The sequence below is a fragment of the Danio aesculapii genome, chromosome 22, assembly GCF_903798145.1.
Source record: "Danio aesculapii chromosome 22, fDanAes4.1, whole genome shotgun sequence".
NCBI lineage: Eukaryota > Metazoa > Chordata > Actinopteri > Cypriniformes > Danionidae > Danio > Danio aesculapii.
This window is the reverse complement of record NC_079456.1, coordinates 6,009,360-6,025,555: the sequence shown is the minus strand read 5'-3', so window position 1 is coordinate 6,025,555 and position 16,196 is coordinate 6,009,360. Positions and strand designations below refer to the sequence as shown.

Here is a 16,196-nt window from a genome sequence, read left to right as displayed (position 1 = left end):
AAAACAATAAACAAAGTGAATAACAAACAAACCAAAACGATGAGTCAGTGAGCAGACTAATATTAGAGCCAGACAAAACAGAATCGTGTGAACAGAGTGCACAAGCAAACAGCAAAAATCCAAAGGCAAACTAAGAACAACATAACAAAGACAACACTAATTAGACAATGACAGACAGCTGGAAACTATTAGTGATCACGTGAACCACAAAACAGGAACAAAAACCAAAACACAACTAGTGTCTAGAAGACCACAAGATGGCACTACAGCAGACGTGACATTGTCTTGTTGAAATATGCATGGGTGCCCCTGGAAAAGAAGGCAGCATACTGTTCTCCAAAATCTCTATGTACTATTCAGCATTAATGGTGCATCACAGAAGTGCAAATTACCTTTGCCAAGGGCACTGACCTGACCCTTGTTGCTGGAAATAGTTTGGATGATCCTTTTATTCTTTGGTCTGGAGCACACAGCGTACATTTCTCCCCAAAAATACCCGAAAAACGGATTCATCTGACCACAATACACATTTCCACTGTGTGATGGTGCAACACAATCTCACGGCAATTCGTAACTTTTTGATTTAGTGGCTAATTCGTGTGAATTCGTACGATCTAATTCGTACAATATCGTACGATTTGCTCATCCCCCAATGATGGTTGGGTTTAGGGGTTGAGTTAGGTGCCACGCCTCCTTTTTTAAATCGTACAATTTCGTACGACTGAACTCGTACGAATTCGTACGAATTAGCCACTAAACTGTCAAAACGTAAAATACTTACGTTTTCTCGTGAGATCAGGCTGGATGGTCCATCCCAGATGCATCTGAACCCAGAGAAGTTGACAAAGCTGGAATATTCTTGTAACATTGATATTCAGGATGTTAGTAATCATAATGTTGATAGAAAATCAATGGATGCAATGCTCTAATGTTTTACATAACGTTCTGAGAACATTAATATAACATGAGACTAAAACAATTAAAAAAAATTAAACATTACTATAACAAAATAACAAAAACACCTAAAACATTTTCCAAGAACGCTGTGTAACTTTATGGGAACCTTAAGAGAACGATTTTACAACCTAAAATGTATGTCTGGTGATCATTTGCTGTTCATTTTTTTTTTTTCAATAAGTCAGAGTCTAAAGCTGTAAACAACTTCATTTTCTGCTTGCTTGATCATGTATAACGGTGACCTACTTTTGCTTTTTTAGCTCGTGTGGCTTTCTGTGATCACACATTTGTATTTTTGGTGCGAGTGAGCATCAGGAGGGCGTTGGCAACTGTGAAGGGCGTTGATTTTTTTACCTCAGGATGTGGTAGTTTCAGTCTCCCCTCCTTTATCATTTACAGGATGAGTGACAAAAAAAAAATCTAAATGAAAAATAGAAACTCTAAAATAAATTCCTTTTAAGGGGAAATGATGCATGCACAAAGAGGGACCAAAGCACATCATGTTTTCCCTCCTGGCTGAAAACAAATAAAGCGTAAAATGTGCGATTAGTTTCTAATGGTGTATAGATTATTTGAAAAATGATAATAATAGAGGGGTGGCATGGTGGTTCAGTGGTTAGCACTGTTGCCTCACAGCATGAAGGTCGCTGGTTTGAGTCCCAGCTGAGTCAGTTAGCATTTCTGTGTGGAGTTTGCATGTTCTCCCCGTGTTGGCGTGGGTGGGTGCTCTGGTTTCCCCCACAGTCCACAGACATGCGCGATAGGTGAATTGAATAAACTAAATTGACTGTATGTGTGAGTGTATGGGTGTTTCCTAGTACTGGGTTGCAGCCGGAAGGGCATCCGCTGTGTTAAACATATGCCAGAATAGTTGGCGGTTCATTCCGCTGTGGCGACCCCTCGTAAATAAGGGAAAATTAATGAATGAATAATAGAATGGGTTAATGCACATTCAATATGTCAATAATCTGCAAACAACTGATTGGGATAAGTTGGAAAAATCAACAAAGTCTGTGCATATTAACATGCATGCATATATGCATATTAATGAGACATGCAAATAGCGCTGTTTGTGCTTGTTTGTTTGTGTATACATTTTATTTCTGATGTTGCGGGGACCAAATATATACACAAGTATGGCAATATTGTGTTAAGTTTGAGCTTGTGGGGACATTTTTTGGTCCCCGTAAGGAAAACGACTCGTAAATCACTCAAAGTATTTTGAAAATGTAAAAATGAAGATTGTTTGATTGGTGGAGGGAGAGAATATACAGTCTGTACGATATAAACATTATTATGTCTATGGTGGGTCCCCATAAAGATAGTTATACAAGTATACGTGTGTGTGTGTGTACACATTGTATTCCTGGTGTTGCTGGGACCAAATATCCACACAAGTATAGCAATATCATGACAATTTTGACATTGTGGGGACATTTTTTGGTCCCCATAAGGAAAATGACTCATAAATCACATTGAAATAAATATTTTGAATATGTAAAAATGCAGATTGTTTGATTGGTGGAGAGAGAGAATATACAGTCTGTACAATATAAACATCTGTGGTAGGTCCCCATAAAGATAGCTGTACAAGTATATAAGTGTGTGTGTGTGTGTGTGTGTGCGTGTGTGTGTGTTTGTGTGTACATTGTACCCTTGATGTTGCGGGGACCAAAAATCCACACAAGTATGGCAATATCATGTACATTTTGACCTTGTGGGGACATTTTTTGGTCCCCATGAGGAATCGATCAGTAAATCACACTGAAAAAAATTATGTAAAATGTAAAAATGCAGATTGTTTGATTGGTGGAGGGAAAGAATATACAGTCTGTATAATATAAACATTATTATGTCTATGGTAGGTCCCCATAAAGATAGCTGCACAAGTATTTATGTGTGTGTGGGTGTGTCTATGTGTGTGTGTACACATTGTATTCCTGATGTTGCCGGGACCAAATATCCACACAAGTATAGAAATTTTTGCAATATTTATTATGTAAAATTTTTACCTTGTGGAGAAATTTTTTGGTCCCCATAAGGAATACGACTATTAAATCACAGAGGAAAATATTTTGAATATGTAAAAATGCTAACTTGTTTGATTGATGGAGAGAATATGCAGTCTGTACAATATAAACATTATAACATCTTTGATAGGTCCCCATAAAGATAGCTGTACAAGCATATATATGTGTGTGTGTGTGTGTGCACATTGTATTATTGATGCTGCGGGGACCAAATATCTACATAAGTATAGCAATGTCCCCACAAATTTTGACCTTGTGAGGAAAATTTTTGGTCCCCATGAGAAAAACAACTCATAAATGACACCGAAAAATATTTTGAATATGTAAAAATGCAAATCGTTTGATTGGTGGAGGGAGATAATATACAGTTTGTCCGATATAAACATAATTACGTCTATGGTGGGTCCCCATAAAGATAGTTATACAAGTATACATGTGTGTGTGTGTACACATTGTATTCTTGATGTTGCGGGGACCAAATATCCACACAAGTATCGCAATATCATGTAAATTTTGGCCTTGTGGGGACATTTTTTGGTCCTCATAAGGAAAACGACCTTTTGAAAATGTAAAAATTCTAATTGTTTCATGTTAGGGTTGGGTTTATGGGTAGTGTTGGGGCATTATTACGTCTATGGTAGGTCCCCGAAAAGATAGCTGTACACGTACATGTGTCTGTGTATGTGTTTCCACCCAGCTGGATGAGGTGAACCGAAAACAGTAAAGGGAGGAGGCCGCTTTTACTAGGTCATCAAGGCTTCCTGTTTGCTGACTGGCTTCTGCGAAACATCAGTTAAAGCAACATCAGGGCTGTTGTAAGAATATTGGCGGAGCATCGTTGTATTTAAAGGGACTTGTGAAATGTTTTCATCTCAGGAACACGTGTGCGGTGGAAAGTGGCACAACGACTTCCTGTAGTAGCATTAAATAGATTCTTATTGTCTATTTGTCACGGTTAAAATGTATTCAGTGCACATTTAAGATGCCAAAAATAATACATGGAAGATATATTTAGATATTTAAAGCAAAAGTACAGTTATTAGCTTTATATGACCTTCATTTGCATACCTGCATCATCATTTATGATACAATTTTCACTATTATTAGTCTTTGTCATGTTTACAGTACATAATATTTTACTAGATATTTTCCAAGATGCTTGTATTCAGCTTAAAGTGCGATTTAAAGGGTTAATTAGGGTAATTTAGGTTAATTAGGCAATTAATTTGACAACAGTGGCTATTCTGTAGCCAATTGAAAAAAATATATATTCTTAAGGGGGTTAATAATATTGACCTAAGCACTAAGCACCTTGCAACTTGACTTTGTTTCTCATGGTAGTCCATGATTTGTACACATTCTGGGAAGGTGTCACAATTGTGCATTTTATAAAATGTAGAAACCGAGAGTTGATGCTTTCTCCATTGGGTGTGTCGAATATCTGCAAAAAGGCTTCCTTCCTTGTTAGTGCGGGGTATATAATCATTCGGAGAGCCGGCGCTCGTGCTTTCTGCACCAGAGCATGGCTCAATACCAAAAACCACAGCATCACTAATAAAGAGGTGAGTCAAGATGCATCATTCTGCAAAATATGACACTGGATGAAAAATTCTTTCAGATTACTATGCTATATCGTTATTTATGATCTAATTTGAACATAAAATGTTTTGCTTTTATATTAATTAGGTTATTAGTTATTAATTTCATCATTTATCAATGGCTTTGCATTGAAGTTTCACATTAAAAGCAGCAAAATTTAATTATTAATTAATTAATTGCAGTTGCTATGTTTCGCAAGATCACACATTGGCTCTTTAAACGCACCACACACTTAAATCCCCTGAAAACCACAAGTGGAGTAGTGAAACTAGAGATATTTAAATGCTCTTTGCACGTGGCGAGGAAAAAAAAACTCAGGTTAAGCGCAAGATATTGTCCAATGTCTAATGTATCATTTATCTATATATACTGTACATATATAACAACACATTTCAGAATTATGTACTATTCTGGGATATATTTTGTGGGCAGTGGTTAAAAATCTGGCAACCCGAAAAAGTCACAGCAAATAACAGTTTCTCATATGATACCATTGTGCGTTTGAGCAAGACGCTTGGTGCTAACGGGACTGTCCCTGTATTGTGAAGTCATTTTGTATGCAAGATCAACTTTTACAACTCTATGTCATAATGTTAGCAGCGCAGCTTGCTAAATTTGTTATTTCACTGCCATAATCAAGTACACCCTCAAAAAAAGGGGATGAGAGTGTCACGGAAGTACCCTATGATATGAAAGCTAAACGGTGTACTTTTAGAGTACTAATATGTGCATTAGGGAAATATTGTGTACCTTTTTGAAAACCAGTCTTGGTCACTGCCTGTAAGTTTCTATTAACCCCAGAGACTTAGGTTTACATTGTTCAGGTGTGTTTAACTGGGAATACAATGAAACTCTTCAAGGCTTCCACACTCTTAACCCCAATAACATTTCATGGAAACTTGTTGACTCAAACCACAAGATTTCACACAAGGTGTAACTTAGCAGCCCTTGTTGAATTAACCTTTAACTTAAGGTTCTAAGTAGTTCCATGTCAATTCAACTAGGGTTATTTAATTGTTTGTACACCTTATGTAAAAACTTTGAGTAATTTAAGGCAAGGTCATTTAAGTCAACTACTGTATTTGGGTTGAGGTTGCAAGATCAGGATTTGACATCCCTCATTTAGATGTAGGTTATCATTGGTACACTTATACTGTTGTGTTCCTTTAACATACTGTTGGTGAACATTTACATTGCCCAAAGATTTCTTTAAACCAGGGGTCACCAATCTCGGTCCTGGAGGGCCGGTGTCCCTACAGAGTTTAGCTCCAACTTGCCTTAAAACACCTACCTGGATGTTTCAAGTATACCTTGTAAGACCTTGATTAGCTTGTTCAGGTGTGTTTGATTAGAGTTGGAGCTAAAATCTGTAGGGCACCGGCCCTCCAGGAACAAGTTTGGTGACCCATGCTTTAAACGTTCTTAAACCACATGGGTGTTGAATGGTTGATTCTGATAAATTTATGGCTGATAAACGTTCTAAGGTGTGCCGTTATTTTTAGATAAACACACAGATAAAGAAGTTCCGGCAGGTTTTGAGGTCATTACAGCTCCATATCATGAATGATTTCAGTTATGGTTTCACAGCTACAACAGTCAGAAATCACATCAAAACACAACTGAAGTCTTTGGATGAGGTGTGTAAGAAACTAGTGCTACACACAGGAGCAGTTTAAGGACAAAAACCTGACCAATGTTGGAAAATTAACATCCGAACAGTGGCTTTAGCTGTGGGAACCATAGTATAAGTAGAACACTGCAATTCAATCTATTTGCACACTCATCACCACTTCATATCCTCAATTATACAACGTTGTTACCCTGAGAAGAAATTGGTTCTTTAGGGAACCCAAAATTGTTCTTCTATGACATTGCTTTAACACAAACTCTTCAGATTCTTTAAGACTTAATTGCAGGACTCAGTTGACTAACCTGCTCTGTTTTCCATCAGGTTATCCCAAGAGGGAAAGGATATTCAGGACTCATCCCTAAGGACTCGGAGTCTGATTGCCTGGAGTCTGATTGCCTCAAAACTCAGAATTGACCCCCAGCGAGATTCAACTCCACATTTACACCATGGAAGTCCTGCGTTCCTTCAGCTCCGCCTCGTCCTGTCCCGATGTCTACAACTGGACCAGCAACAGCCTCATCCTGGAGCATTACAACTACACCGGACGCCTCCACCACCGCAAGCCCTCGAAGAAAAGCGTGAGTGCCGTCACCGTCCTGTTCCTGTGCTTCAGCGTCTTCATCATCCTGGAGAACCTCATGGTGCTACTAGCCGTGCTGTTTCGGGTTCGTCTGCGCCATCGTTGGATATTCATCTGCATTGCCAACATTGCACTGAGTGACTTGTTGACGGGAACATCTTACGTGGTCAACATCTGCATGTCCGGCGAACGCACCTTCAGGCTAACCCCAATTCTCTGGTTATTCCGCGAAGGACTTTTATTCGTAGCTTTAGCTGCGTCCATTTTTAGCCTCCTCTTGATCGCCGTAGAGCGCTACGCAACTATGATGAAACCCGTCCACCAGAAAACCGCAACAAAGACCCACCGAGTCTACATAATGATGCTGTTATGCTGGGTAACAGCGTTTATAATCGGATTCCTTCCACTTATGGGCTGGAACTGCGTTTGCGATCTGAAAAGTTGCTCCACACTTCTTCCGCTCTACTCCAAGAGCTACATCTTGTTTGCATTGGTCATCTTCTTCATAATATTGCTCACAATCGGTGCGCTTTATTTTGCGATCTATTGCCATGTACGAAGTAGCACTGAAACAATATCCGCGCGCAGTCGTAAGCGTTCGCTACGCCTCCTGAAAGCCGTCATTTCAATCGTTGGGGTCTTCATGGTATGTTGGGGACCATTGTTCATCCTCTTGTTAGTGGATTTCTTTTGTTACTCTCGAAGTTGCAGCACTCTTTTCAATCCCGGATGGGTCATTGCAATGGCCGTACTCAACTCCGCCATGAATCCGCTCATTTATTCATTCGGCAGTCTGGAGCTTCGCAAAGCCATCGCGACGCTACTGTGCTGCAGTTGTCTGAAGGCAGGATTGTGCGATCCCAAAACCTTCATGTCCAAGGAGACCTCCAGCACCTCAGGGAGTCGACACAGCAGCTTGCGCAACAGCTTCAGCAAGGTGCGAAACCTGAGCACGAGTCCTCCGCCCGAACCGAAGAACGGTAAAAAAACACGCCTCAGCTCCACCACTTCTTGTTTATCTGCATCAAGCGATTAGTAGAGAGTTTCACCTTGGCCACAGAAACTGCACCTCCTCTAACAAACATTGTGGTGTTTTGCGTCAATTGTAGATGCTAATGATGGACAAATCGTGCAGAAAGGACTGTAAAAGTGAGCAGCCATGCAAGAAAAAATATTTAAAAAGACAAAAAATATTGTAATCATGTAACTTGAATGCATTTCTGTACATTTGCTTTGAATGCAAAGCAATCAGAACTGTAACATACTCAAAGAGAAACTGCCTTTCATTGTTTTCTACAAGAATGTAAAAGTAATATAAATGTAACTTAAAGATTTTAAAAAAGTTTATTTTCATATTGTATTACAAGAGAAATGTTTGCTTTGTACATGAAACTGTTTTAAAGTTTTTGTAAGCGTATGTACTGTTGAAATGTTGCAACGAAATAAAATGCATTGATTTTTGATTTTGAATATCCTTCATTGAACACAAGATGGCGGCAACATACAGACATCTTCAGCTCTGCATTAGGTCTTTTCTACCAAAAAAAGGAAATGTTTATGTTTTATACGTGCTGATGTGAAACTGTTCTAAAGATTTTGTAAGCGGATGCGTTGTGGTAATGTTGCAACGGAAATAAAATGCATTGATTTTTTTTATTTAGTTCTCAATCACTATCCTTCATTGAACACAAGAGGGCGACAACATACAGACATCTGACGTGCTGCATTAGGTCTTTCATTTCAATCACATTAAAGGAATAGTTCAAGCAAAAATGTTAATTAACTCATCATTTTTTTCTCCCTCATGTGGTTTTATTATGAAGAATGTCATTTTCTGTCACCCATCGACTTCCATAGTAGGAAAAAATACCATGGAAGTCTATGGATGCTACCAGCATTTTTTCCAAATATCTATTTAGGAATATATTAAAATAATTTAACACAATATACTGTATAAAAATAGTAAAATTCTCCTGTTAAAACATCGTCAGTGATTCTATATAAGATTTATAGGACAAAACTTCACAGCACTAAAATAATGCATTCAGATTTATGCAAAGATCCTGATTTTTAAATTCATCCAGCGTTCAAGAACGCATCAATAACACAGAAGTGTACATGGGAAAATCACAGCCCTCCAAAAATAACACGACAGGCCGTTTTAAAACCGTCTGGATCCTCCAGACAGCTATTGGAAGAATGCACTGTGGATGGAAGAAATGAAGATGGTCATTGCAGATTATTTTAAAAGATGTGCACAAATCAGAGGTAACTTTATAGGAACACACATATGTGACCCTAGAGCACCTAACCAGCATCATGCTGCATGGGTATATTTGTGAAGATAGTCAAAAATACATTGTAGAAGTCAAAATTATTTTTTCTTTATGGCCAAAATTGGGATATTAAGATCTTGTATAATACATCAATCAACATGTTTTAAAGCTTTAAAGGTGGTTTGTTTTCAATATGTCGATTTTCTTAGTAACCTTCAGATTCCAAATAGTATCTCAAAATATTGTCATAAAAAACATAAACATCCTGGAACGATCATGTGAGTCAGATCTAAGCCAATAGTCTAAGCCAAAAATTTACCATCGAGAATGGTTTTGTAGTCCAGGATCACATATTAGCATGTAACAGTCATACACTTTAAGTCATACTAACATAAACACATTCTTAAATTCAAAGCATTATTAAAAAAGTACATTGTTTTTTGTTTAAAAAAAAACGTTAAGGGTGGTGGAAATGTAGCAGGGCAGAGAATTAAAAAAAACTTGTTTTCTTAACTCCTGAAGGTACAAAGTTTGTCTTCCCTGCTGAAAAAACCAGCTTAAACCAGCCTAAGCCATTTCCAGCCTGGTCTTAGCTGGTCAGGCTGGAAAATGACCAGTTAAAACCAGCTTGACCAGCCTGGTTTAAGCTGGACATAGCTGGTTTTGGCTGGGCTCCCAGCCTGGCTAGGCTGGTTTTAGCTGGTCATCTCCCACCCTGACCAGCTAAGACCAGGCTGGAAATGGCTGGAAACCAGCCTGGAAGTGGCCAAAACCCTTCTAAAACCAGCCTGGTTGACCAGCTAAAACCAGCCAACCAGCCTAGGCTGGTTTTTTCAGTAGGGTTGATTTGCATAAAATCAAATAATTTTTATAATTTTCAGAAAGGGCGGTTCATTTGGCTGTGGCTACCCCTGATAAGCTGAATGAATTAATGAATTGTCAGAAAATTTCACTTAAAATCTTAAGAAAGTAGGCAAAAATTATATTTGTATACATCTCCAAAATCACATTTATTTATTGACTTTGAGGGTTTCAGGAATCTTTAAATCTTTGAAAACTTCCATAAAACTGAAAAAGGTTATTCAGATTACTAAATGTTCATTTTTGCTGAATTGCTGGAATGTTTCACACTCTCTTTCATCTTTGTTAAGCTGCTTTGACACAATCTACATTGTAAAAAGCGCTATAGAAGTAAAGATGAAATAAATGTTCAGGTTATTTTCAGAACTGCTCATTTAAATGTTCTTTGTAGAACGCAAAATGAGTCTTCTATTTTGGAATCTTTAATTTCAAGAGTGAAAACATCTTCAGATAAAAACATTCTAAAATCGTTGACATCATTTTAGAACGTTTTTTTCCCAACAGCTGAACTTCATGAGCGGCAACTTAGCGTGCTTATAAACACAAGCATGCTAATAGGCTACAGCTAATTTCTTTTCACACACCGCAGACGCGTTCCTAGGACGAATTAAGCTTGCTCTATTATGATGTCTTGAATGAAACATTGATTTATGTCCATCGCTTTCAAGAGGTCATAAGGGGTTAACTGCGCTTGCGTGCAGACAAACCGTCCCGCCCAAAGTGCGTGATAGCCGCGCGTCGCCTCAGGTAATCTTCAGACACGGAATGAAGAACTTTTTCCGAGGGTCTTCAGATGAATGCAGTCCAGCGGGTTTCTGCACATTTGTAGCTCGTTAGCTTGACTGCAATTCAGAGTTCATGTAAATGAATTCAACATTGCAATTAACTGAGAAATAAAGACAAACACAGTGTTCTCATTGTCTAGCATCTTATTTAATTAAGTAAAACATGTTGTTTTGGCGTTCGTGGAAGAAAAAAAACTCCATAAATCAAACACAAAGAACAGATTAGATAAACGTGTTCCCAGCTTATTACGTTGATTTGCATGTAATATCTCTGCGTGATATGAATTTGGCTCAGGGCGAATGATTGCTGAACAATAAATTAAGCATGTGTTTATAGTTATTCAGTTGCTACATGATTTAACTTGAGAAATGCTTGAGAGGATAAGGTTACTGGGGTAGTTCACACAAAGCTGTCATCATTTACTTAGCGTTAGCTTATTCCAAGTCTTTATGAGTTTCTTCTGTCGAACAGAAAAGAATAAATATGTTGAAGAAAGCTGGAAATCGCATACTTCCATAGTTATTTTTCCTACTATAAAAAGTCAATGGTTACCAGTTTTTAACATTCTTCAAAATATATTCTTTTGTGTTCAACAGAAGAAACTCATAAAGGGGTATATAGTGTGTAAATTGTAATTTTTGAGGGGAGTTAAGACCTTTAACACATCGTCTACCTCGGAATACTACTGCTAGTTAGTATTGTCAGACTGGAGGAGAGTTAGACATACTGCTTGTTGATTGGATGATTTGAACACATACTTTTATGCTGATTGGTGAACGCTTTATCTGTGGCGTCACAGGCATTCATGACTGACAAGCTAAAACCAGCCTGATTATCTAAAACCAGCCTGACCAGCTAAAAAGTAGCCAAAACCCCTCTTAATACCAGCCTGACTCGCTAAAACCAGCTAAGACCAACCTGACCAACTAAGACCAGCTAAACAGTGGCCAAAACCTCTCTAAAACCAGCTATGACCAGCTAACACCAGCTGAGACCAACTTGAACAACTAAGACCAGCTAAAAAGTGGCCAAAACCCCTCTAAAACCAGCCTGACCAGCTAAAAACAGCTAGGACCAACCTGACCAACTAAGACCAACTAAAAAGTGTCCAAAACCCCTCTAAAACCAGCCTGACCAGCTAAAACCAGCTAGGACTAGCTTGACCAGCTAAGACCAGCTTGACCAACTAAACCAGTTAAGACAAGCTTGACCAGCTAAAACCAGCTAAGACCAACCTGACCAACTAAGACCAGCTAAAAAGTGGCCAAAACCCCTCTAAAACCAGCCTGACCAGCTAAAACCAGCTAAGACTAGCTTGACCAGCTAAGAACAGCTTGACTAGCTAAAACCAGCTAAGACAAGCTTGACCAGTAAAACCAGCTAAGACCAACCTGACCAACTAAGACCAGCTAAAAAGTGGCCAAAACCCCTCTAAAACCAGCCTGACCAGCTAAGACTAGCCTGACCAGCTTAAACCAGCTAAGACCAACCTGACCAGCTAAGACCAGCTAAAAGTGGCCAAAACCCCTCTAAAACCAGCCTGACAAACCAGCTATGACCAGCCTGGGAAACCAGCTAAAACCAGCTTGGGTGACCAGCTAAAACCAGCCTGACCAGCTTAGGCTGGTTTTAGCTGTTTTTTTCAGCAGGGGGGTGTCAACATGTCTTCAAATTGCATTTTAATAAATACATTACGACCACTTACATCCAGCACAGATGTGAAATCCTGTATATGCTGGATGGTGACCCAGAAGGATGCCCGGCACTGCGGGTTTCTTCACACGGCTTTGCTGCTTTATTACACAGCTGGTCTTGTTCAAGTTAAACCAATTATAAAGCACACAGCTCTGGTCCGGACCGCAAACACACTGACTACATGGTGGCGCAGGGAACAAAACAATATCAAACAACTTAAGGAGGCCACGTCACGAAATCTGGTCAGTCTCTGAGCGCACGATAAAAGGACTCTGACATTGCTGTGAAACTAAAATAAGAGGCCTTCTGCTTTCATCCCCGCAGCTCCTTCCCACTGATGCATTTATGACCTATAATTGTTTCTGAGCGGTGCAAATCTTTCCAAGTAGCTGTCAATGCTGCGGACTGAGAATGGTTCAAGTAAGGCCGCAGGACCTGCAGAATGGAAACTAAGCTATATAGATGCTATATATGATTAAAAAAAGGAGCTATAACATATTTACAGCATTTGTTTTGCACTTGGCAATGTTATTTTAGTAATCGAAAACTGAAACTATAGGTCAAAAAAACACTTTCGTAAACTGAAATAAAATGAAACTAACAACAGTCACTGAAAAACTGACTAAAATAAAAAAAAGAATCAGCAATCCACTTAGCAAACTAATCCAAACCAATCACACAGCATTGTTATAAACTTTCAGAATTTCTTAGCAACTAAATGAATAAAACTGCATATAAATGTGTTTTAAACACTAAAAACCCATAAGAAACTTCCCCAAAATATGTACTAATCACTCAGAACACCCTACCAACAACAAAGCAACATTCTAAAAACTATTTCAAACACCCTAGCAACTGCGTAGCAACTTGTTAAAAACAAAATGTCAAATCACATAGAACAGTTTAGCAATCATACAGCAGCATGCTAAAAACTATTCAAAACATCCTAGCAAATACATGGCAATATTCTAAAAAAGATTACCCTAGCAACTACATAGCAACATGATCAATGTTATTTAGGATACTCTACAACTACAACACCATGGCAATATTTATAAAAGTTCACAGGACACCCCAGCAACTGTATAGTAACATTGTAAAAAGTACAGAGAACACCTTAGCAACTGCATAGTGAAATTCTAAAAAGTGTCAAAAGATACTTAGCAACTGCATAGCAACATTCTAAAAAGTATCAAAAACACCTTAGCAACTGCATAGCGACATTCTAAAAAGTGTCAAAAACACCTTAGCAACTGCATAGCGACATTCTAAAAGGTATTGAGAACACCTTAGCAACTGCATAGCGACATTCTAGAATTAAAATCACATAAGCAACTGCATAGCGACATTCTAAAAAGTATCAAAAACACCTTAGCAACTGCATAGTAAAGTTCTATAAAGTATTGTGAACACCTTAGCAACTGCATAGTAACATTCTAAAAGGTATTGAGAACACCTTAGCAACTGCATAGCAACATTCTAGAATTAAAATCACATAAGCAATTGCATAGCGACATTCTAAAAAGTATCAAAAACAACTTAGCAACTGCATAGTAATGTTCTATAAAGTATTGTGAACACCTTAGCAACTGCACAGTTACATTCTAGAATCAAAAGCACATACGCAACAGCATAGTGACATTCTAAAAAGTATCAAAAACACCTTAGCAACAGCATAGTGACATTCTAAAAAGTGTCAAAAACACCTTAGCAATTTCATAGCGACATTCTAAAAAGTATCAAAATCACCTTAGCAACAGCATAGCGACATTCTAAAAAGTATTAAAAACACCTTAGCACCTGCATAGCAACATTCTAAAAAGTATCAAAAACACCTTAGCAACAGCATAGGGACACTCTAAAAAGTATCAAAAACACCTTAGCAACTGTATAGCGGCATTCTAAAAAGTATCAAAAACACCTTAGCACCTGCATAGCGACATTCTAAAAAGTATCAAAAACACCTTAGCACCTGCATAGCGACATTCTAAAAAGTATCAAAAACACCTTAGCAACTGCATAGCGACATTCTAAAAAAAACATAAACACCTTAGCAACTGCATAGTGACAATCTAAAAAGTATCAAAAACACCTTAGCAACTGCATAGCGACATTCTAAAAAGCATCAAAAACACCTTAGCAACTGCATAGCGACATTCTAAAAGGTATTGAGAACACCTTAGCAACTGCATAGCGACATTCTAGAATTAAAATCACATTAGCAACTGCATAGCGACATTCTAAAAAGTATCAAAAACACCTTAGCAACTGCATAGTAACGTTCTATAAAGTATTGAGAACACCTTATCAACTGCACAGCTACATTCTAGAATCAAAAGCACATACGCAACAGCATAGTGACATTCTAAAAAGTATCAAAAACACCTTAGCACCTGCATAGCAACATTCTAAAAAGTATCAAAAACACCTTAGCAACAGCATAGTGACATTCTAAAACGTATCAAAAACACCTTAGCAACAGCATGGGGACACTCTAAAAAGTATCAAAAACACCTTAGCAACTGCATAGGAACATTCTAAAAAAAACACACCTTAGCAACTGTATAGCGGCATTTTGAAAAGTATCAAAAACACCTTAGCAACTGCAAAGCGACATTCTAAAAAGTATCAAAAACACCTTAGCAACTGCATAGCGACATTCTAAAAAGTATCAAAAACACCTTAGCAACTGCATAGGAACATTCTAAAAAAAACACACCTTAGCAACTGTATAGCGGCATTCTGAAAAGTATCAAAAACATGTTAGCAACTTGATAACAAACTATTAAGAAACAGCCTAGTAACCCCATAGCAACATACAAAAACACTCCAAAAACCATATAGCAACATGCTAAAACAACACAGAACCCCCTAGGCGGCAGTGCTAACCACCGAGCCACCCTGTATTATAAATATAAATATTTTTCTCTTTGTATGGTTTTATTTATGGGCTCTGTGTGCATCATTCGTCCAGATGTGATCTTTTCCCTCATGTATACAGGATCTCTAGTAAGATGCGAAAAAAAGAGGAAAGTTAGACTGCAGAAAGTGAACAGTCTGAGGTAGATTTATGATCTACCTGAAGTCCTCCATTTTTTATATGCATAAATGGATATGACAGCGCGACCTAAAATAAGTCTCTAGCCGTAATTCATTTGAACTATCTTTAACACCAGAGCGCATGCAGAGACACTGCAGGCCTTTCTGAAGCACGGCGAATAACCACATGCAAATCTGAGAATTGGAAATATATGCAAATTATATAGATGATATACAAGATTTCACATATATAAAATATGTCATATATGCAACATGTATTTTATATAATGCCGAAATGTGGACACTTTTTAAAACATTGGATTATGTTCAAATCTCTCTCTCTCTCTCTATATATATATATAAGTATATATACACGCTGAATAGCCGGCCACTTTATTGGGTACACCTTACTAGTGCCGTTGTACCGTACTCTTTTGGATCTGCGTTCTGTTGTGTTGTCAATAAGGAGAAGACACCATTTTGAGTCTACACGGAGATTGTTATTATGTTTGCGACAGATCGGCAGCCTCACCTCATACCATTAAATGTACACTGTCAACAAAAATACCGTTCTACAATATAACAAATTGTTTTTACATCAGTAAATAAAACAAATGATTAAGATTAAACTTAAATATGTATTTGTGTGTGTGTTATTTATGACCAGTGCTAAGTTCAGTGTGGAACAGGTATAGCATACCTCTTCAGGTCAGGCAAAAGGTGGAAAAGACCATAGAGTACAA

At 38.0% G+C, this 16,196-nt stretch overlaps 1 protein-coding gene across 1 annotated transcript; it reads left to right on the top strand.

The window, feature by feature from the left end:
* The first annotated feature begins 4,504 nt into the window (after positions 1-4,504).
* On the top strand, positions 4,505-7,970 carry s1pr4 (sphingosine-1-phosphate receptor 4). Its single transcript, XM_056447997.1, has 2 exons — positions 4,505-4,549; positions 6,538-7,970. Exon 2 carries the CDS (start codon positions 6,663-6,665, stop codon positions 7,830-7,832), a length of 1,170 nt encoding a protein of 389 aa, XP_056303972.1. The 5' UTR covers positions 4,505-4,549; positions 6,538-6,662; the 3' UTR covers positions 7,833-7,970.
* Positions 7,971-16,196: the final 8,226 nt, after the last annotated feature.